Genomic DNA, 20,796 nt, shown 5'->3' on the forward strand with positions numbered 1-20,796 from the left:
CGCCTGCTGGGAGGAAGCGCGTGCTCCGCGCCCGCGGCCAATCGGCGCCCGGCACCGCCCCTCCCGCAGCGCCCGCGAGGGCCAATGGGAGCGCGCGGAGGCGCTGCCGGGAGGCCCCTGAGCCAGGCGGCGGCGGCGGCCTCGGCGTGAGGGAGCGGAGCGGGCGGCACCCCTGGCCGCGCTCGGCCCCTGTCCACGCTGGCGCCCGGGGACCCTCCCGAGATGCCGGTGCGGAGCGAGAGGTGCCGCGCGGGTGGAGCGGCGGGCTCGGCCTCTTCGCCGGCCTCCGGAGCGGCGGCCAGTAGCCTGGTGCCGCCGCCCCCCATCAACACGGCGCAGCCCGGCGTGGCCACCTCGCTGCTCTACAGCGGCGCCAAGTTCCGCGGGCAGCAGCGCAGCAAGGGCAATGCCTACGAGGTGGAGGTCGTCATGCAGGTGAGGGGCCCGGCGGCGGCCGCCTCCCCCTCCCCGGGCCTTCGCTCTCCTCAGGCCGCGGTCGCCGGTCCCGCCCCGCCGGTCCCCTCAGGCCGCGATCGCCACCCTCTTGTCCCCTCCCGGCCCCTCTAAGGCCGCGGTCGTCCAGTCTCCCGTCCCCTCAGGCCCAGTTGCCTTTTCTCCTCCTCCAGTCCCCCGGCTGCTGCCGTTCTCCCCACCGCCATTCCTCTCAGGCTCCGGTTGCTGGCCCCCTTGGGCTCAGGTCGGTGTCAGCGCTCCCCCAGTTCCCTCAGAACCCAGAGCTCGTTGTGTGCCCCATCTCCTGAGCTCCAGCAAAGCCTGTGGCTAAGGTGGGGGAGACCCCTTTCCCTTAGTGCCAGCGTCCTTGTTCCCCTCGGTCCTAGTGAGGTGGGACCAGGGTAGCAGAGGCCTCGGGGAGACCCTTCCCCTCAGGCCAGGTCCTCCTGCCCCTGTTTCTTTCTCACTTGGTGGTGCTTTCTTGTGATTCACCTGGTTCCATCAAGCCTGGTAATGGTTGTGAGTCCTTAGGCATTGGAAGGATCTCTGTCCACCCTTATGCTTTCCCCTCCTTTCAGGTCAGGGGAAAAGACCTTGTCCTATTGCCCTCACGTGCCAGGAGAGACCCCTTTCCCTCAGGCCCATTGAGGCCCAGGACCGCCCCCTTTGCCTCAAACCCTGAGGAGGGCCCACTGAACTCAAGCCTTTCCCCCACACGTTTTTGCCCCATTCCTATCAGGTCTCGTAAACTTCATAACCCAGGATCCCTCCTCCACTCCCTTCATCCCCTGGGGTGGCCGTGCACCTCTGTGCCACAGGGTGGAAGGGTAAGAGCCCGGCTTAGAGTGTGTGTTGTCCTGGGAAGTCTCTGTCGGTGGGACAGCCTGTATTTCAAGCCTGGCTGGAAATCAGCAGGTACCCGGGTCCCAATCCCTGGCTGGACCTGGGACCCAGGGTACCCCATCCCTTGCGTGTTGGAGGCTCCCCCAGGCTGAGCAGGGAGCCTGGGGCGAAGTGAAGTTGTTTGTCTGTGGCAGGAATGCAGCCAGACAGCTGTAGTGCCCAGCTGTGCTGGGGAATCAGGACGCTGGCTTGTGTGGCTTTCCTATTCCTCCCTGTAGTCATTGTCACCCTGCGTGCTTTATTTTTAGTCCTAGGCATTGGCACAATCACTTTGGGCAGAGCTGGTGAGGTGTGGAGTCATTAGTACGCGGGCAAGCCAGACATCTGATGCACACTTTCCTATAGAGCACCCTGCGAGTCACAGCTTTGTTCCCAGTTTGGTTGCACGGGGTCTGGGGGACTGTGGTTGAGCATGTAGCAAGCACAGTGATGAAGCCTGACGTGTGCTGGCATTGTGGAGCAGTGTCAGAGCCCCAGGGTCAGCAGATGGGGTAGCATTTGAACCGGACCGTCTGTTTTCACGTACAGTCCTCCCCTTGTCAACAGCACAGGCGTACCTGATATGATTTGCTGTGGTGGGGACATCCTATGGCTGATCAGCTTCACTGCACGCAGCCTTCTCGCAGGGGCTGGCTGTGTCTTTGTGCTAAAAATGCTGCTGTTTTGCGCGTGTCAGCTGAGAAGAGGTGGCTGCCTGCTCTCCCTGTGCTGAGCACAGAGAAACATTGCTTTTCTTTGATCACAGGTGGGGAAGATCCATCTTCTCACAGCTGATGTTTGCACTTTCCCAAATAACTAGCTTCTTGCTTTGAAAACGGATCTGGAGATGTCAGGGAAAAGCTTGGAAAATCCCCTGGCTTTAAAGGTGCTTGGAACAGGCGCCGCCCCCTGCCTAGCTTCTGCAGGGCAGAAGTGGCGAGATATAGCCCCGTAACTCAAAAGAAGTGTGGCACAAAAGCATTAGATCAGGGAGAAAGGCCTCCTTTGAAACATACACGACATCATTTGGCTTCTGAGCAGGCTTTGCTGTTCGCCGTCCTGCCAGGCACTAGGCAGAGAGTATGGGTAGCCTGTTAGAGAGGTGTGGGTCAGGCCTGTTAAATAAGCAGGTGATGAAGCTCAGGGCCATGCTTTCTTCCTCTAGCCTGAATTATCTCCAGTAAATAGATGTTTTTTACTCTTCACTTACCCTAAACCCACTTTGCTGGTAGCGGTTGACTGGGAAATGTGGGGGCTGGGAGTGTGGGTGATTCTGCCAGTGGTGCTCTCACTTGAAGAAAACTGTGAGTCTGCTTCCTTCTGGGTGGAGAGGGGAGGTTTGCTTCCCGTTGGAAACATCTGGGCAGAGGGTGCTGCCTCAGTGTGATGGAGCTGGAAGCACACAGGGTATTGTCAGGCCTGGAATGTGGGGGCTGTCAGAGGTGAGCTGGACACCTGTAAATGATCTTTTTGAGTGGTTCCCAGCGAGGGGGAAGGGCTGCCAATGTGAGTGTTGGGCAGTAAGATGGACAGTCTGTACCAGATGAAACTGAAATTAGCCTTGGAGGGGTTAGAAACTGCTTTGGATCAATTGGGTGCCTTCATGCATACGCTTATGGTTGGACTTTGTACTCTTTTCTAGCATGTGGATATGGAAAACTCCTATCTCTGTGGATACTTGAAGATTAAAGGCCTTACAGAGGTGAGTGTTAACTGCAAAACAAGAAAAGGTGCTGTGTAAAGGGTTTTCTTTTTCCTGGTGGAGAAACTACCATGAGAAACAGCAAGCAGAGAGATTGAGCATACGGTAAGTTTGACCACGAAGTAGTTTAATAGCTTCAGTCTGTTGTTCTTGGCGTGTCAAGCAAATATGACGCCTTGATGAGAGTCCTGAATGAGGGCAGTTTATCTGGCATCCCTTAAGGTCTGAGCAGAAATGAATCTGACCTTGCCGTGAGCTTTAGGCACTCTTACCAGTGGTAGTGTGTTGCTGAAAGAAAATAAACCGGGACCCGAACAGTCGGATCTTTACACGCTTCCTTCCCTGTCCATCCTTTATGATGTGCTTATGGTGTCAGACAGTCGGTGAGAACTGTCTCCCAGGGGTGATGCTTCTTTCAGCTGTGGTGCACCATGCGTCTGTCATTACACAGGAGTGCTTGGAGAAGCTTGCTTGTCCCAGTTGAGGCTCCTATTCCGTGCCTGCATTCTCCTAATTCGGTGCCAATGCAAAGCTGAAGAGGAGCACCTTCTCCCCTGGTGGGGTGGCTTAATCCAGCCCTTGGGCTTTATACCAGTCATGCAGCAACCGCCAGGTGTCTGCTGGGGAATGGTGCTGGCTGTAAACGGTCGCTTGTGATTGTCCAGCTGGGAGCTTCCCTGCAGTCCAACTCTGACAGGGCTCCTTTTGGTTTCACGAACTGAACAGAGGGGTAAAGAGAGGTTAGAATAAGAGTGAGGAGGCTGTGCGTGCATACGAGTCAGGCTTTAGGAGGTGTGGAGCGGGACGAGTTTGCGTGCTGCTTGGAGGATGGGAGCACCGACCTTGGATTGCTTGGAGCTCGTGCTGCAAGATGCTGCTTTTTGCTGAGCATGTGCACCTCTGTCTGCATTTGAGTTTTTGTCTGTGGTGACAAATCTGACCTCTCATTCGTCTCTTTTTTTTTTTTTTTTTTTTCTCCTAGGAGTACCCAACCCTCACCACTTTCTTTGAAGGGGAAATAATCAGTAAAAAGCACCCTTTCTTAACACGCAAATGGGATGCTGATGAAGACGTGGATCGTAAACACTGGGTAAATAAATCAAGAGGGTGGATGCAGTCCTGGCTGAGCAGCTGGTTTGGAGATGAGGTGCAGAGGGTGTCTGTGCAAAAGCTGTCAGAAGGGCCTGGAAAGCTCTCCTTTTTGTGTGTCTCCCTCCTTTCCCCCCCACTGGGATCTTTGGAACTAGAGGTCCCTTCAGCAGGCTGTGATCCAGGAGAAGGTGTCTTGCTTTCCGCTTGCTGGTTCTTGGGATGGAAGGGAGCAGGAGGAATCCCCATCTCTTGCACCCATGGGAGAACACACTCCTTGTTTTGAAGGCTTATCGCAAAATGGAGGGGAGAGGTGCCGCTCTGGCACAGGCAGGGCAGTTGGTACCTGTGTCTCAGTCAGGCGACCGGCCACCTCAGCCCTGTGCTCGGGGTAGGGCGTGTCTGCCCTGTGCTCTGGATCAGGGCCACAGCAGCCAGCCGATTGCCTCGCCACCTTGACCTTTGCTGTTTGCCAGACACGGATGTTTATTATGTTTGTGTCAAATATCTTCCTCTGGAAGTGTAGGAGCTTCTCCAGCCGGCTTGTGGTTGTCCGGGAATCCTCTGTGTTGCCCTGTGCTTGTCCTGGGGTATGTGTTAAGCACTGCTCCGAGGGAAGAGCAGACCCTTTGGGGAGGGGATCCTGTTCCGTAACAGTTTTTCTCTCCTAAATAGCAGCTGGCACTAGTGAGCTCTACTCCTGAAATAAGCATCCTGGTTTTTTCTTTTCTTTTTTGTTTCAGGGGAAGTTCCAGGCTTTTTACCAGTATGCAAAAACATTTAACTCCGATGACTTTGATTATGAGGATCTGAAAAATGGGGACTATGTCTTCATGAGATGGAAGGTAAACTCTGCGTGTCTCTTTCTCTGATGAGCTGCTTACAAGCGACTGACAGAGGCTTGTGATGCTTGAAAGCTTTTTCAGCTATGCTGGTTTAATGAAAGATCTGACCATACCAACCTTGTAACCCACCATACTTGCAAATTCCAGTGTGACTCCTGTCTAGCCAGCTAATTACGTCCTTAAGTGCTGCAATCGTGGCTAAAAACACAACAGGAAAATCTTGCTTGGTGATGCTCCAGAGGATGAGAGAAATGGTGTCTCTGGTCCCTGTGTGGGGCCTGTGTGTTTGATGCAGACTGGCCAGTCTGCACCTCTCTGCTTTTCAGCTGGATCAGTTCCTCTTTACACAAGCTTTGTGCAACTGTGATGGGAGGAAATCATGGACTCACAGAAAGGTTTGGGTTAGAAGGACCTTTAAAGATCATCTAGTACGCAGCTCCTCCCCTGCTGTAAGCAGGGACATCTTCCAATTGCATAAAGTCCCGACGAACCTGACCTTGAACACTTCCAGGGATGGGGCCTCCACAACTTCCCTGGGAACCTGTTCCAGTGTCTCACCACCCTCACAGTAAAGAATTTCTTCCTAAAAGGCACTAGTCCTTGTCCTGTCATTACAGGCCCTGGTAAAAAGTCTCTCTCTCTTCTTGTAAGCCCTCTATAAGTACTGAAAGGCTGCAATAAGGTCTTCTCCAAGCCTCCTCTTCATCATCTGGCAGCTCTGATTCCTGATTTGCAACTGGCTTCTGGTTTGCAGTGGTCAGGTGTTGAACTGAAACTGGTCTCATGCACTCTTTAAAACTGATTCTGTTCTCAGTTGTCCACTTCCCTGTAAGATGCCCACAGTGGCAGGTGGTGAAAGAACACACTGGTCTCTGTGATCTGGGCTGCTGCAAGTGCAGGAAATGCTCAGCCAGAAATGCCTTCATGTTAATGGGTGCCAGTGTTCAGTTTGGGAGGGCAGATTGGGGTGGGGGGGCAGTATTTGACCGGCATTTTAAAATACGGCCTGTGTTTTCTGTGCAGGAACAGTTCCTAGTCCCAGATCACACTATCAAAGACATCAGCGGTGCTTCCTTTGCTGGTTTCTATTACATCTGCTTCCAGAAGTCAGCAGCATCTATAGAGGGCTATTACTACCATAGGAGTTCAGAATGGTAAGGAAGCTTCCTTCCTCCTGCGGACTGAAGGGTGGCTCCTCAAACCAAGCAGTGACTCCTCTTCTGCTTGTCTGAAGCCTTGGGAGCGTCCAGACAGTGCTCCTCTGGGCTGGGGAGGAGGTTCAGCGTGGCGGCTGGACCTCGGGGCAGAAAGGAGGGCGTGTGTGCCACACTTGGCCAGAGCCAGGCTAGCATAGCCCATTTGTGTAGTATAAATGCTGTCTTTTTTGCACAGCTAGGAATAATCGGGCTGGCAATGTGGCACAGGGGAGCTTGGAGGTCTGGAGATATGCTGCGGCCCGGTGAAGCAATGGTCTGGTACGTTGGGAGGCAAACATCACCTGTGGTTCACTAAAAGCATCTCTCCAGAAGCCTGGTCTCCAGTCCAAGTGTTCTCAGGACTTGTCGGGCCCTCAGTTTGTGATTTGATCAGTGATTCAAACTTTGAGCTTCTCCATACCTTGGCCCTTCAGAGGATGTCGGAGGGGCCTTCGAGAAGGAGCTCAGTGCTTTCTCCTGTACAACAGCTTGGCTGTTGCTGCCTTCACGCAGAAATCTTGTTAGGCCAGTGCTTTGTAGTCCACAGTCCTTGGGGTGTTGCTGTAAGACAGGGAACAGTCAAAGTTAATTGGTTGGTTTCTTGTTAAAGCCATGTGATAACTAGCTATGGAGAACTCTTTTCTCTCTGACAGCCTTGGATATTTGTCACACGCAGCAAGTGAATCTGTAGGGTGGCTGGAAGCTCTCACGGGGAGGCAAGGTACCTGGGAGGCTTTCAGACGAATCCCCTCGAGCTAAGCTTTGAAAGACCTGAGTGTAATTTGCAGTTGTAGCAAACACCATTTGAACATGAAAGTTGTTGAACTTCAAAAGGTGTCCAAAAACCACAGTCAGCCCACCTCGAATGCAGCCTGGCTGCAGGTAGCTCAAAGGCACGAGAATGGAAATGAGGAACAATGCCAAGTCCTGACGGGGTTTTGGCACTGCTGGTAAGTGGGTGTTGGGGATGCCTTGAATGCCTCTGAGACCGTAAAGGGGCAGAGAAGAGCCAGGCACCAGGAGCCAAGCAGGAGCTGTTAGCACCAGGGGAGTTCTGTTGCTCTATGTAATCCTCTCGTCTGTCTTTTCCCTCTCTCTCAGGTATCAGTCATTGAATTTAACTCACGTTCCTGAGCACAGCGCTCCTATCTACGAATTCCGATGACAGCTGTCCAGAACTGATACTGCACGGAAGCAAACCGGGCAGGAGAGCATGGCCTGCCAGGAGAACTCTGTCCCTGTCGGAGCACGGGAATGCACGCTTCTCTCCTGCCCCTCGGACTCGCGAGAGAGAGCCTGAATGTTAACTCACCCAGCCCAAGGAGCGTGGCTGCTGGAGCTTGATTCTCCCTCCCGTCGAGTGGCGATTTGATCTTTAATCTGGTTTTAAGCTACCTTTAAATGCACTTTCTTATTGCACAGCTAGTTTTCTCTGTCACTGAAGTTCCTCCCGGCTCTCTGGAAGCTGTTTCTCAGTAGCTGGAATCAGTTGGTCTGTCCTCTGAGTAATAAGAAAATATAAGCTCAGTGCTTATATTTTCATTGTTACAGCCTGATATAGGTTGAGATCGCCGGGACTCAGGTTTGTTGCCCAGATTGCCAGCTCTGATGCTTCCAGAGCCGGGTCCTGTGTGTGAGGCTCTGCTTGGCAGAGAGCTGCTCAGCTGCAGAATCTGTTGGGGAAGTGTTAGCTGAGACAGATAAGGCTTGAACGAGTCTTTGCTTCGCGCCGGCTAACGAGGTTAGCCGGAGCTGCAGATCTTTCAGGAATGCCAGTCCTTTGGAGCTGGGAGCTATTCCGGTGTCTGGATATGCCACTGGGAATTAATTTAATGTACGGACTTCCAGGCTCTCAGTAAAGTGGATCTGAACTCTGCTTGTAGGTGTATATTTGCTCTTTACTTAAGTTAAGGGTAAAAAAGAAAAAAAAAAAAAGACTTTTATTTAAAAAAAAATATTTTTATGGTTCCTTTTTCCAAGGACCCTATGGCAAATGCACAAGTACTCGATTACATTTTACCGTTTTCACATTGAAAACCAGGAATGTTTGCGTTAGTTTTTATATACGTGTATGTAATCAGCTAGCCGCTTTGGGAAAGTAATCGGAGTGCAAGTGTTGAGCAGCGTCTCAGGAACAGCTCTGGGACTGTTCAGCATTTGTACTCACTCTTCATGCTTCACCAACACCACTGCTTGATACCTTTTTACAAGGCAAAAAAAAAAAGGAAAAAAAAAAGAACAAAAAACCCCCAGTAACTCTCCTCTGACTTTGAAATGTTTCAAGTGATATAACTTAAGGCTTGTGTGCCAAAGTGTGTGTGTATGCGCGTGTGGTTTGTTATTTTTGTTTGGTTTTTTTTTTAAAGACATTTTAAAAGTTGGCCTCGGTTGTATATTTAATGTGACAGTCCCACCTGTGGGGCTTTTTGGAGAGTTTAGTTTGCGTTTTTCTGGCTGTTTTTACAAACAACCCCCTTCAAGCAGGCTTGTGTCACGCGCTGACCGGCCGGGCGTTGAGAACAGGTTTGAGAGGAAAGCAAAGCCCCCTGTGTGCCCAGCGCCAAGCTGCTTTGGGTTTTCTTCTTTTTAACTAACTTTCTTCCTTTCGGCAGCATGTCTGTCTGGTTTATTGCAGCAGCTGAATTGCTAGTTTAAGCCTTAAGGAGAAAAGTATTCAGGTCTCGGTGAGCCCATTTCCTATATTCCAAGTCAGGATTTTGTGTGATCGGAGAAGCGGCCAGGCTGGTCTCGGGAGATGATGCGGGAAGCACCCGCCTTGTGTGTGCTGTTTGCCGCAGATGAATCCTTTTCCCCAACACAAATGGAGAGAGACCTGCTTAGGAGAGAAGGGGGGAGACCTGGCAGGATTCCTGCCCCCATGATGGAGGCAGCGTGTGCCGTTGTCTTGGCTGTTGCAGGTAGATTTGTAGAGCAGTGCGAAGGCAAGAGGGAGAGCGATTCGAGGTGCAGAGGGAGGGCGGCTGCGAGGAGAGCAGTCGGGAAGCGGATTCCCACTTTCATTCTGCTCCTCTTGGAGCCACTCGTCCCCTTTGGCAGCGGGGAGAGGGGTTTCCTCGCAGGCGGTGCTGCGAGACGTCCTGGTTTTAGAGGCGAAAGCCAGCGGTGCTGCTCGGCTGTGACCAAGCGTGGGGGTGAAGCCTCCTCCCAGGTGCTGTGTGGGTGCAGGGACCCAGCTCCAGCGGCAATTTGCAGCCCTCCAGAGCTGTCTGTGCAATATTGGCGGCGGCACCGGTCTCCCTGCACTCCCCAGGGCTGACACTTTGGGTTTCTGACGTGTTTCAGTTGAATTAACACTGCAGTCGTTGGCAGAAGCTGGATTAGGAAGGGTCCTGGGGTTGTTTAATATGTATAACTACCCCAAAACCTTTAAAGTTTTTCTCTGAGACTTGATATGTTGTGAGAAGGGTGGGGAAGGAGCATCCTGCTCTCTGCCTGTCTCCTTCCCACCTGGATTTCCGACCATTTCGGCTGAAATCCAAAACGGCCGGGGTGATGCCGGCCTATGGGATGCGGGTGGTGGGCGCAGAGCAGGTCGTGGAGCCAAGAGGTTTGTTGGTGTTGAGAGCTTCCCTCCTCGAAAGCCTTCATTTTGGTTTTATTTTTCTTTGACTTGTTTGAGAGCGAAGGAGAGATGTTACGTATGTCGTGGTGGGGTGGAGAGAACTGGCTGGGGGTGGATCTTTGGGGTGCGGAGGTAAGAAATGGGGTATTTGGTCTCTGAAAGGGTTGCGATGTCTGTTTTTAACCACGCTGGCTGCAGAAGTGGTGTACTTGCGGGTGAAGGAGGGAGCAGGGGATAAGGAGGTGTTCTGCGGAGCGATTAACGTCCAAATTAAACATGAAATTGTATTTAAGGCACCTGTGTCCATGCGTGGTTATTGACCAAAGTGTTCTCCGTTCCGGGGAAGAGCTGGGCTGCTTCTCCCCCCTCGAGGGTTTCTCCAGGAGCCCAACAAGCTGCTGATTGCCTTAAATGCAGGATCTGGCCTTAATTAGAGGAGCCGGAGGGGGCAAGGCCTGGTGTGGGGGGGAACTCCCTGTGACACCAGCCAGGTTCCTCAGCCTTTTCCCTGTAAGTGGCTCCCGTTACCCCCCTCCTAAGCCGCATTTCCCGCGCAGCCCGTGACGCCCAGCCGGGGACCCCTACCCGTGGGCTCCCCGGGCAGCCCGGAACACCCTCCCGGGGACACCCACGGGCCCGTGGTCGTCCACCCGAGGGTCGGGGAGGGGCGGAACGCCGGTGGCGGGCGGCGGGAGGCGGCCGGAGCGGCGCGGCGGGTGCGCGGCACCGGAGCCGTGAGGGGGACGGACGGAGGGACCCGGCGGCGCTTCCGGCGTGAGGCGTGCGGGGCCTGGGGAGCGGGCCCGGCCGGCCCCCGCCATGGGTATCCTGGAGAAGATCTCCGAGATCGAGAAGGAGATCGCCCGCACGCAGAAGAACAAAGGTCCGGGGCTGAGGGGGCGGTCGGGGGCTGAGGTAGCTGGGGGTACCGGGCGGGGCAGGGCCCCTGTTGGTGGGGACGGGAACGGGGAGTGACCGGGGATGTGAGGGGCTCTGGCGGGGCTGGGAGGGTGAGGTGACGGTGTGGGCTGTGTGGGTGCGGGGCGCTGGATGGGGGTGGGTGAGGGGGAGCCTGCAGGCTGGGGTGGGGTGTAGAGGGGTGCGGGGGTCGGTGCCGGTGGGAAGGCCGGGGCCGCAGGCCTGGAGGAGGCGAGGTCCGGAGCCCTGGCGGTGTCCCGGAGCCCCGGCAGCGCCCCGGTTCTCCTGGGAGCTGGGCCCCCGGTGCTGCCGGCGGCCGTGGGGGGCCGGGGCCGTCCACTGTGGGGCCCCCCAGACGGGGTTTGAACGTCTTAACTTAAAGAGGGGGCCCAGCACCTCGCTGCTTCGGGAGGCTTTAGGCTGTGGTACAGAATGGAAAGCAAAAATAGTAAATCATGTAAGCTCCTGGTTTTCTTGCCCTTTCCTGGTACAAAGGGAAACAACTACCTTCTGTTTTTTTGCTTTTTGTTTTTTGTTTGTTTTTTTTTTTCTGTATCAGGTGTAAATTCAAATGTTTTGCTGAGAATAAGTCAATAAAGTACTTTCATGCACACGTAAGCTCCAAGTTAAATATGTCTTTAAAAATTGGCAGGAGCAGGGGAAAAAAAACACCTTGCATTTTTGTGGTGCTGAAAGTGACTGAGTGTAAGGGGGGGCCTTTGCCCAGGCGGGGCTGTTCCCCCTGTGATCTCTCCCTCCTTAACTGGCTTCTTCACCCATTTGTTCCTGCACCCGCTCTCCCTCCTCCTTGCCCCTGTTACTTGGGAATTTCTTGGCTGCTTGTTTCCCTCGAGTCTGACTTTGTGTGCAGGATACCAGAAGTTTTGCTCTCAATGCCCAGTATTTCAAAAGGTTACAGAATGTTTGGGGAGTAGCTTGTGTGTGTGGCAGTGGTTAAGACGTTGACTGAAATCCATAGCGTTTCTTTTTAGGAAGGTTCTTATTTCTAGAAGTGAATCTAGAATCTGGAGTCAGCAGCTTTCTGTCAACCAGTTGTTGCGTTTTTGTTATTCCAGCCACTGAGTACCACCTCGGCCTGCTGAAGGCAAAGCTTGCAAAATACAGAGCTCAGTTGCTAGAACCGTCCAAATCCTCAGCTGCTAAAGGGGAAGGCTTCGATGTGATGAAATCTGGCGATGCCCGGGTGGCACTGATCGGTTTTCCTTCTGTGGGTAAGGTCAGTGAGTGTCTACGTTAACCACATGGCACGTGCGTTTCCAGGTTTGTGGTTGGCAGTGGCTGTAAAGCAGATATCCACCTTCTCTTTGTCTTTCACCTTCTTGCCATGAATTAACAGAAAGTTATTATATGCCGAGAGCTGAAAGTTAGAGCTAGGGGAAACACTCCATCATCTGCTGTGCGGACAGCCTGACACTGCTGTGGCTGGGCAAGACTTGAAAATAGTTGAGAGTACAGGATTTACCTTCATTCTGCAAATGTGCTGGCTGTCCCATCGCCGCTTCAGGCCCTGTGCCTGGGACAGCCACAACATGACTTCTAAAAGCTGAGGAACGCTTTGGCATTGCTTGTTTTGCTGAAGATTTACCAGTGCTTCCATTTGTGTAACTATAGTGATGCTGATCTCTTGCATTTCAGTCCACGTTTTTGAGTTTAATGACCTCAACTGCCAGCGAAGCTGCTTCTTACGAGTTCACAACCCTGACGTGTATCCCAGGAGTCATAGAAGTAAGTAGGATTTTCCTCCCTTTGGCATAGTAGTGGTAAGAAACACAGACACGTAAATGTGTCTGTCTACACCAGTTGCACTTGTGCTACCACTAAGAAGCAGTGATATCTAAAGGTCTCTGCTGACTTCTGCTTTAAGCTTTAGGAGGTCTCGAGTGCTTGCGGTGTCAGGTCTTCTGCAACCTGCAGTGCTGATTTAGCACTTCCCTTGGCTACATAACTCTTCAGGATTGACTGCCTGCGCGGGGTTTCATATGCTGCTGTTTGACTGACCAGAGCAATACGACAATCCTCAACTGAATTTTTTATAACCGCTATTGGCGCCATTGACCAGATGGCTGGAAACCTTGACAGATTTGTTTTTAATGAAGCTTTAAAAGAGGCAATCTGTACCGTGATCAATTTGGAAAGAAAATACAACTACTCTTGTCCTTGAGGAGTTTTATTAGTGGTGGCCTAAGCATCCATCAGTAAAGCAAATGATAAAGGGCATCAAACTGAAAACTGTCCAAGAGTAATGAGCAAATTTGGGTCAGAATTGAAAGCGGAGTTAAATAATGAAAGTAACCGTATTGGTGTTAAAACGAACACAAATATTGTAACGCATCCAAATGCAGCCGTGAGCTGCAGTCACTCGTTAAAGCCGTTACTGAGGACTCTGCTGCACAATAGTTTGAAAGCTAATGCCCCTGCAGATCTGATGAACGAAAGTCTCCCATTATTTCCTGGTATTGTAAGACCTGCAGCACATCTGAATAGTTCTGATCCGGCTCAAGTAAGAGCTGGTGGCACTTGCTTGTTACAGTGCTTTCTCATTAGACCAAGAAAGTAAGTTTGTGGGGTTTTTTTCTTGCCTTTCCATTTCACCAACTTGGGATAATGCTACTCTTTTACTGTGCTGTTTTCCTGGCGCTTTATCAAACTGCGATCATGTGATGCTTTAGGAGGTCTGGACCTAAATTACCGCAGTACGTGGTGTTGAACGCAGCTTCAGAGGAAACACTCTGGAGGTTCCCTCAACAAAACAGAGCCATCAGCTTTGTGCAAAGTTGTCCTGCTCTGTCAGGTTCATTCAGTTCCTCTCTCTGCAGGCTTTGGACCCCAGCATGTGCTTGGGGCTTTCGAGGCAGGTCAGGTGCCCTGCACAAGGCTCTCAGCTTTCCATCCTTCTGTTTCCTTTTCAGTACAAAGGAGCCAATATTCAGCTTCTGGATCTGCCCGGAATCATCGAAGGAGCAGCACAAGGTTGGCTGATCTCTGTGTTTCGTGTAAAGTAGGGATTTGCCCTCAATAGCATACCTGGGTGTCTCAAACGTTAGCAGGTTTCCCGGGCCAGTAGTTCCCACATTGGCTTTCCAAATTTTAGAGTCCTTGATCTTATGTGAGGCACGATTCTTACCCCTGAGCCCACGGAAGGTTCTATATGTAGCAGAAAGATGCTTTTCTGGAGGTGGGAGCCAAAGCAAGCCAGTCACTTCTCACCTTCTTGTGTGAGTGTTATCTTGCTCATCTGTTTTCTGGTAGAGAGGAAATCTAAAGAAAGATGTTAGAGAGGCGGAGGGGGAAATTGCAGCTAAACAGTAACCTCTTTTGACTAATTTCCTGAGTTCCTGCCAGTCCTCGCATAACTCCTGATGGAAGAGGTGTTGGCTTTGTCCCTCTGCTTCGTCGTTGTCCAGATTGGCTGGTCATGTCAGAAGATGCCTTAGGAAACTTCGGAAAAATCTCCTAATGGTCTTTTTTGGGGGGGAGGATCATGGCCTGATTTATGAGGTCTCTTTCGTTTTTGACCAGAAAGTGTATGTAACCTCTCCACATAGGGGCCACAGGCCCACAGCACTGCTCTGGGTAAGCTCTTTCTGCTGCCATTGCGCATGTTTGGGGATGTCTGTCCTGATGGCAGAGGTGTCATTTCCACCCGTGCAGCCATACTCAGCTTTACCCACACTAGTTCATGTAACCTGTGGTGGAGGAGCAGCAGGAAAGAGTATTTGTTAGGGCTCATGCTGGACGTAAGACAATATGGATGGACCAGATACGCTCACTTGGGGATGCCCAGCAGCTGACTACAGCCAGTACAGCATCTGCGGGGTCTTTTTCCTTGCTTCCAAGCAGCTGTAGCCGGGCAGGAGTCCCTATGGTTTCTCTTGCTGATGTATGGCCATCTCCTCTCTTCTCAGGGAAGGGCAGAGGTCGGCAGGTGATAGCTGTGGCCAGGACAGCAGACGTCGTTATTATGATGCTGGATGCCACAAAGGGTGAAGTGCAGCGGTAAGAGTGTGCTTCTGGGCACGTGGAGCTGTGGGGTCATGGGCCAGGTTCAGGGGTTCCCATGTACCCAGAAAACACGCCAGCTTCCTGTGTGTCCTGTGAATATTGGGGAACCAATATTTAAGCTGTGGAGTGCGAGATGGAGGTTGTGCTCTGCAAGAAGCGTGGTAGCTGACTGGGAGCAGCATTTACAGAGATCTCTACAGATCTCCACTTGGGCTTCTCAGCTGATGGATCATTCCCACAGGATGGCTCTTCAGAGGTGGGGATGTCAACATAGGTTTTCACCACAGACTCTGTCCTGCATTAGCTGTGGGGTTTAGGTTGTCGTGAAAGCTTACGGCAATGCTGTATCTACGATAGTCTAAAAGGAAAGGGGTGTGTGTCACCTGACTGGCCCAGTCGCACAGGTACTAACGTGCAGTGTCCTTGCAGGGCACTGCTGGAGAAAGAACTGGAATCTGTAGGAATCCGGCTGAACAAAAGCAAACCAAATATCTACTTCAAGGTAGAGGTTTCCTGGGCTGCTGCAAGCACAGACAAGTTCACTGTGTGCTGGCCCTCGTGTTGGACAGACCGAAGGGGGTGGGTTTGGATTTTGCAGACTGTTCTTAAGTTGCCTTATTGCCTCCCTGCAGCCGAAGAAGGGTGGAGGTATCTCCTTCAACTCAACTGTCACGTTGACTCAGTGCTCCGAGAAGTTGGTGCAGCTCATCCTCCATGAATATAGTATCCTTTCTTAAAATGGGAGACCCTTAAGCCATTGGCAGCTCATGAATCAAATTGTACCAGCTGTGGGACAGCCTTGCTGCGTCTTTGGTGCTTTCTGCGTTGAGAACAGGCTTTCACAAGCGAGCTCCCCCCGTTGGCTCACAGCGGTGCGTAGATGTGTTGGGATTTGTGCCTTGACGATGTTCACCTCAGAAATCTTCAACGCTGAGGTCCTCTTCAGAGAGGATTGTTCCCCTGATGAGTTCATTGATGTGATTGTAGGCAACAGGGTCTACATGCCGTGCCTCTACGTGAGTATCTCAGAAACAGCCTGCCTTCTGCCGCACCAAGTTCTTTGCTGGAGGAAACACTGTGTGTGCCTGGTTCCTAAAGCAGTAACGATTCAACAGGGAGCTTTTTATAAGCTTTACTCTTACGGCTGTGCTCTGTGTGTGTTCCCTGTGCCCTCTTGTGGCTGGCTGCCGTGGAGCAGGACGAGCTGCGTGTCCTGGTGGCATTGGGTTTGCTCCCACGGTGTGGAGCCTTCGGTTCCTGTGCTGCAAGCTCCGCATTTAGGTTTTCACTCCTGGTCCCTTGTGCCAGAGGTCACTTACTGGCGCTATTTGATAGTGACTGGGTCTATAGTGAAATCCAAGATGCTGAAGAATGTGTTGCAAGTCTTCCCAAAAGGACAACTTTAAAAGGCCCAAACTTACATTTAGGTTTCTGAATTTTGGTAGTTTATTTTACTAAGCAGCTTCACCTGTCCTCTGGCTGACGGGATCTGAGTTTCTGTTTCAGATGCTGGAACTACCTTGTTGTACCTGCATGTACACGTCTTACTTCCTTGCAGTGTTGCTGAGCTCCCTTCCTAAAGGGTGTGTTGTTTTTGCTTTGACTTAGGTTTATAACAAGATTGACCAGATATCTATGGAGGAAGTGGATCGTCTTGCTCGGAGACCCCACAGCGTTGTAATCAGGTAGGAGCCTGTCACGCTGCCTGATGTACCGGCCAAATGGTGTGGTACTTCATTTCATTCTGCTTTCTCCGTCTTCTCCCAAGAAGGGGCTTCTCCCAGGGCTGCCTGCAGCTGCTGGGGGGTGAAGCAGAGCCGCTGTGCAGCCTTTTCCAGGCTTCTTTCCCCTGGAGAGGCAGGAGGCTTGGCTTTTCCACACTGTCTGCAGGCCAGAGTAAGCCAGTCTAGCTTGTTTCCTTAGAAGTGCTGATGCATCTGACTGGGGCTTTGCTGCTTCAAAGCTCCTTGCCCTTTTGAAAGCCATATTTATTTCACCTTGTGTTTTTCCTTTGCTGGCCTCATTAAAGACTTTTCCCCTTGTTCCCTAGCACTTTAATAAGACGTTTCACCTTGTTCTTCTGGATCTCTAAATCACAACAGCAGTAAACACAGAGATGTTCCTGGTGTTTTGCAGCTGTGGCATGAAACTGAACCTGGACTACTTGCTGGAGAAGCTCTGGGAGTACCTGGCACTTACCTGCATCTACACCAAGAAACGAGGACGTAAGTGACCATTAGCTGAACAGAAGTTTTGGAAGGCACAAAGCGCTGCTGTTCATCAAAGGCAGACAGGCTGCCAGCGGGCCTTGGCTGGCTGGCTGTCAGTGATCTCTTGTGTCTTGAAGTGCTGCAATTACGCTTTCCCTAACAAACTTCCGGCTTTTGGGAAATGCTTTCTGTTCCATCTGATCCAGCCATGTGTATATCCCACCACAACCCTCCTATTCTCTCTGCACTGAAAGAGCTGAATTTTCATAAGGCTTTGCATGATGATATAAGGCAATAAAGTTTGCAAGTTTGCAGCTTGTTTCCTTATGCACAGCCTGTGATGAACTGTTCAGCCCATCTCTACCCAGAAGAGGTCTCCTCTTCCCGCTCTGAGAGGTTTGGTGATTTCCCATGCCAGGCTCCTGAGGCTCAGGAGTGCGTTTGATCCTCCTTTTGCTTTATAATTCACTTGCAGCTTCTCCCAGCGATGGAGGCACGTCTGCAGCTTGTTCCTGTTTGGTGGTGAATAGCTGTGACTCTGAACTTGGGTGGATGTGAGGAGATTAAGGAACTTTCTGTTTGCTTGTTAAGATATGAAAGCTTGGGGATTGCAGTGAGGTTTGGTTTTACTTATGCAGGTGTGTTTTGACTTGGGTGGGTTTGTTTGTCCTAAGTCAAGTATGAACTGATTTGATACTTTCAAGTACCTGGATACCTCTTCTGTCTGGGAGCTGGCACGTGTAACGGGAGGAGGAATTTGGGAGTAGTAAGCCCAAAACAACGTGAGGTGATGTCAGCATGTTAGAAAACACTTGATGAAAATCCAATAATTTTCCCCCCCCCGCTCTTGCTTTTCCACAGAGAGACCAGACTTTACAGATGCCATTATTCTACGGAAAGGGGCCTCTGTGGAACATGTGGTAATTTCTCTGCATCTTTTACGTTTCCTTGTCCGTAGAAGGCAGATTCATCTGGAGCCTGCTATGATTTGTACTTTGTAAAGCTCAGGATATGTCAGTGTTAAGTTGGGCTTCTCCTTTTGTTACCTTTACTGATTCCATCTGCCTCGGGTTTCTTTCCTAGCTGCTATAAAAGTCAAAACCAAATCACTTTAAGCAGTCCAGTGAAAAAGCACATGGAAGCAGTGGAATGGGGCTTTATGTGGACTGGTGATTCCTGTGTGCCTGTTCTGTGTTCTTTCAAGTGCTGTTGACTGGTTCCTAAAGTCCCTGTTGTAATTTCTGACATAGACCTGAGTCGCTTCTAGTTCCTGGATGTTGAGCAACTTGTTTGCAAAGTAATGTCACTGAACTGCCTCACATGCTGTCTCTCTGTCTTGCAGTGCCATCGAATTCACAGATCATTAGCCAGCCAGTTCAAATATGCCTTGGTGTGGGTAAGTGTTTAACAGCAAACGAAATCCTTGTCCTCTGGTGTCTGTGACTGGTCTCCTAACCCTTCTTCCCCTTTTTGCTTTAAAGGGGACAAGCACAAAATACAGCCCTCAAAGGGTGGGTTTAACCCATATGATGGAGCATGAAGATGTCATTCAGATCGTAAAGAAGTAACCTTCTTTGGTGGTGCCTGGCCTTGTCTTCAATCGCTAGAATTGGAACTGACCACATAAAAGCAAAACAAAACAAAAAAAAAAAGAAAGAAAAAAAAAAAGAAAAAGAAAAAGGGAGACATTCTACAGCCAAGAAAGCAAGAAAGCTTCTGTGAAGCTCCTTCTCTTGGAGAAAGGCAGAAAATGAGGCTACTGTACTTGCAGGTGGGGATGGGGAAGATGGGTTTCCATCTTGCAGTGTTTCAGGTGAAGTAATATTTCTTAAAAATAAAAAAGGAGCCAGTTCTTCTAGGACACAGTTCCCACAGACAGCAATGTCCTGCCCCTAGTACAGTTTCCACGTGGATCTGTGTGTTAAGCAGCCAGTGGCTTGCTTAACCGGTGGAAAGTTTATGGGTCTACGTGAACAAGTCTGGCCCCGTGCTTTGGGACAGGGAAGCCAGGGCTGAGAGAACATTGCTGATGCTTTGCTGCTTATCCATTCACTTAATTTCATCATTGATCTGAAACAGAAACAAAGTTCTCCCCCCCCCTGCTTATTGGGACACTTTGTCTCTGCAGCTTTCACCATTGGAGACTTCAGTCTCTGCATCGGAGACAACCCCTGGTGAATTTATAATGGTCCCGCCTCAATTAACATTAAAGCGTGGCAGTCTGTGCCTCTCCTTAGCTCTGCAGTAGGGTTTGTGGGACATCCTGATCCAACAGGTACTGAGACAGATGAGAAATGAAACCTTGTTAACGAGTTATTAACCTGGCTCAACTGCAGCAGGGTACGATCAAAGAGCCGTAGTCTGCAGTGAGGATTCACTTCTGGCGCATCGCTCATCCGAGGAGCTGTCTTGGGAGTTTCCTCCTTTGCTCTTGTCCTGCCCGTTAGTCCCTGAGAGTATTGCTGGGGATCTGCTTCTTTCTCAGTCGTGCCCCTAAATTCCAGTGTCAGCTCTTTGAGCTGAAGGTACCATCCCATGCCGTGGGTTTTACCCCAGCCCTGTTAAACATTGTTGCTTGTCTGGGTATTTTTCATCAGAAATCGGATTTTTTCTAATCATGCTTTTTCATTGAATACCGATGCTAAACAATTCAGAGTGCCTGATAGAGAACAGCTCTTTCCTTCCGGGGTCAAGAGTTGCCAATAGCTTTTATTTTCTTTCATTGAAAAAGGGTTCGGTCTGATGGGGATTCTTAACTGTGAGGACAGGTCTGATCGCAAACTTGTCTGAGCAGGGCTCCTTCCCTCTCCTTTGTGCTCCTCCCCACCCCTCGCAAACTGATCGAGCAGAAATGGAAGGATTATTTTATTTGAGAAAATAAATGTTGCTATTTCACGTGAACTGTCGGTGTCTGCCTGCAGTGCGTAGGCAGTTTGGTGTGTTTTCTAACTCTTTTTTTTTTACCTTCGGCCACCTGAGGAATCCTAGATGCTGTTGCAGGAGGTCTTAGAGGGGAATAGATTGTGAAGCAGCTGCGAGAGAGCTCTGGGGCTGGAGGGGACTTGCTGAGGTGTGATGGGAGATAAATAGATATTATACACAATACCCAAGCGAAGAAGGTGACTTTGAACTCTGTAAGTTCCCTTCCCTGTCCCTGGCTTTGTTCACAGCTGGAGTGCAGAGCAAATCCCGACCGCGGTGACAGCTAGCAGAGAATGAGCTCCAAATTAGCCGCATTATGCCTGAGCTGGCTGGAGAAAGCAGGCACTTCTCTGTGTGAATTGGGTGGGATGCTGTTCCAGCACATTAACTTGCCCTTTAAATTTCTTGTGAAGGTTGCGCAGGCAGAGCTGCCCGCACAAAGAGTTCTTTTGGTTTCATTTTGTCCCTGAGCTTCTGACTTTTCACTCCAAACCCAGGAGCCTGCCAAGCCCTGGCGCGCGAACGGGCAGCCAGAACTGCTGACGGGGCTTCGTCCTTAGGCCAGGTAGTGCGTGGAGTTGGGGAAATGGCTGACACTTGCATGAGGCTGAAAGGCACAGTATTACCTGCTAAAACACGTCCTTGGTTAGTTAGTGCCTACCTCTTCGTGTCTGCGGGTTTCAAATTCACTAGTCTAGCGTGCCGTCATTAAAAAACCCTCTCTCTAATTAGCCTTACTCTTCATGGAGGAAATCGGGCATTTTATCCTGTTCAAAATGAACTGATACATGATTAAATTCGGAATGGGGATGAAGTAAAAATAGTTAAGCCAGAAGAAGCTAACTTCTTTTTTTTTTAGTGGGAGTAGCTTCTTTTTTTGCAAGCAAGTTTATAGCTATATTTGAAAATGCATGCGTTTAATTGCAGTGTTCATTCTTCCAGACGGCTTCCCTAATTGTTCTGCACTAACGTT

At 50.8% G+C, this 20,796-nt stretch overlaps 2 protein-coding genes across 4 annotated transcripts; both read left to right on the top strand.

The window, feature by feature from the left end:
- Positions 1-114: 114 nt before the first annotated feature.
- On the top strand, positions 115-10,042 carry GID4 (GID complex subunit 4 homolog). 2 transcript variants are annotated; one of them, XM_054212652.1, is made up of 6 exons: positions 115-435; positions 2,978-3,037; positions 4,020-4,127; positions 4,870-4,971; positions 5,995-6,125; positions 7,269-10,042. In XM_054212652.1, exons 1-6 carry the CDS (start codon positions 223-225, stop codon positions 7,330-7,332), a joined length of 678 nt encoding a protein of 225 aa, XP_054068627.1. In that variant the 5' UTR covers positions 115-222; the 3' UTR covers positions 7,333-10,042. The 2 variants fall into 2 exon arrangements, with proteins under 2 accessions (XP_054068627.1, XP_054068625.1); XM_054212650.1 differs by lacking the exon at positions 7,269-10,042 and adding an exon at positions 6,821-7,252.
- A 448-nt stretch (positions 10,043-10,490) lies between these two features.
- On the top strand, positions 10,491-19,802 carry DRG2 (developmentally regulated GTP binding protein 2). 2 transcript variants are annotated; one of them, XM_054212702.1, is made up of 13 exons: positions 10,491-10,633; positions 11,745-11,905; positions 12,325-12,414; positions 13,599-13,659; positions 14,595-14,685; positions 15,121-15,193; positions 15,324-15,414; positions 15,610-15,707; positions 16,300-16,376; positions 16,828-16,916; positions 17,763-17,821; positions 18,244-18,297; positions 18,383-19,802. In XM_054212702.1, exons 1-13 carry the CDS (start codon positions 10,570-10,572, stop codon positions 18,467-18,469), a joined length of 1,095 nt encoding a protein of 364 aa, XP_054068677.1. In that variant the 5' UTR covers positions 10,491-10,569; the 3' UTR covers positions 18,470-19,802. The 2 variants fall into 2 exon arrangements, with proteins under 2 accessions (XP_054068677.1, XP_054068678.1); XM_054212703.1 differs by lacking the exon at positions 17,763-17,821.
- Positions 19,803-20,796: the final 994 nt, after the last annotated feature.

This window comes from Rissa tridactyla, chromosome 8, assembly GCF_028500815.1.
Source record: "Rissa tridactyla isolate bRisTri1 chromosome 8, bRisTri1.patW.cur.20221130, whole genome shotgun sequence".
NCBI lineage: Eukaryota > Metazoa > Chordata > Aves > Charadriiformes > Laridae > Rissa > Rissa tridactyla.

Coding starts and splice junctions, on each gene's coding strand:
- GID4 (XM_054212650.1), top strand. CDS start 223: ATGCCGGTGCGGAGCGAGAGGTGCCGCGCGGGTGGAGCGGCGGGCTCG. Junction 3,038..4,019: donor AGATTAAAGGCCTTACAGAG/GTGAGTGTTAAC, acceptor TTTTTCTCCTAG/GAGTACCCAACCCTCACCAC. Junction 4,128..4,869: donor ACGTGGATCGTAAACACTGG/GTAAATAAATCA, acceptor TTTTTGTTTCAG/GGGAAGTTCCAGGCTTTTTA.
- DRG2 (XM_054212702.1), top strand. CDS start 10,570: ATGGGTATCCTGGAGAAGATCTCCGAGATCGAGAAGGAGATCGCCCGC. Junction 10,634..11,744: donor CCGCACGCAGAAGAACAAAG/GTCCGGGGCTGA, acceptor TTGTTATTCCAG/CCACTGAGTACCACCTCGGC. Junction 13,660..14,594: donor CATCGAAGGAGCAGCACAAG/GTTGGCTGATCT, acceptor CTCTCTTCTCAG/GGAAGGGCAGAGGTCGGCAG.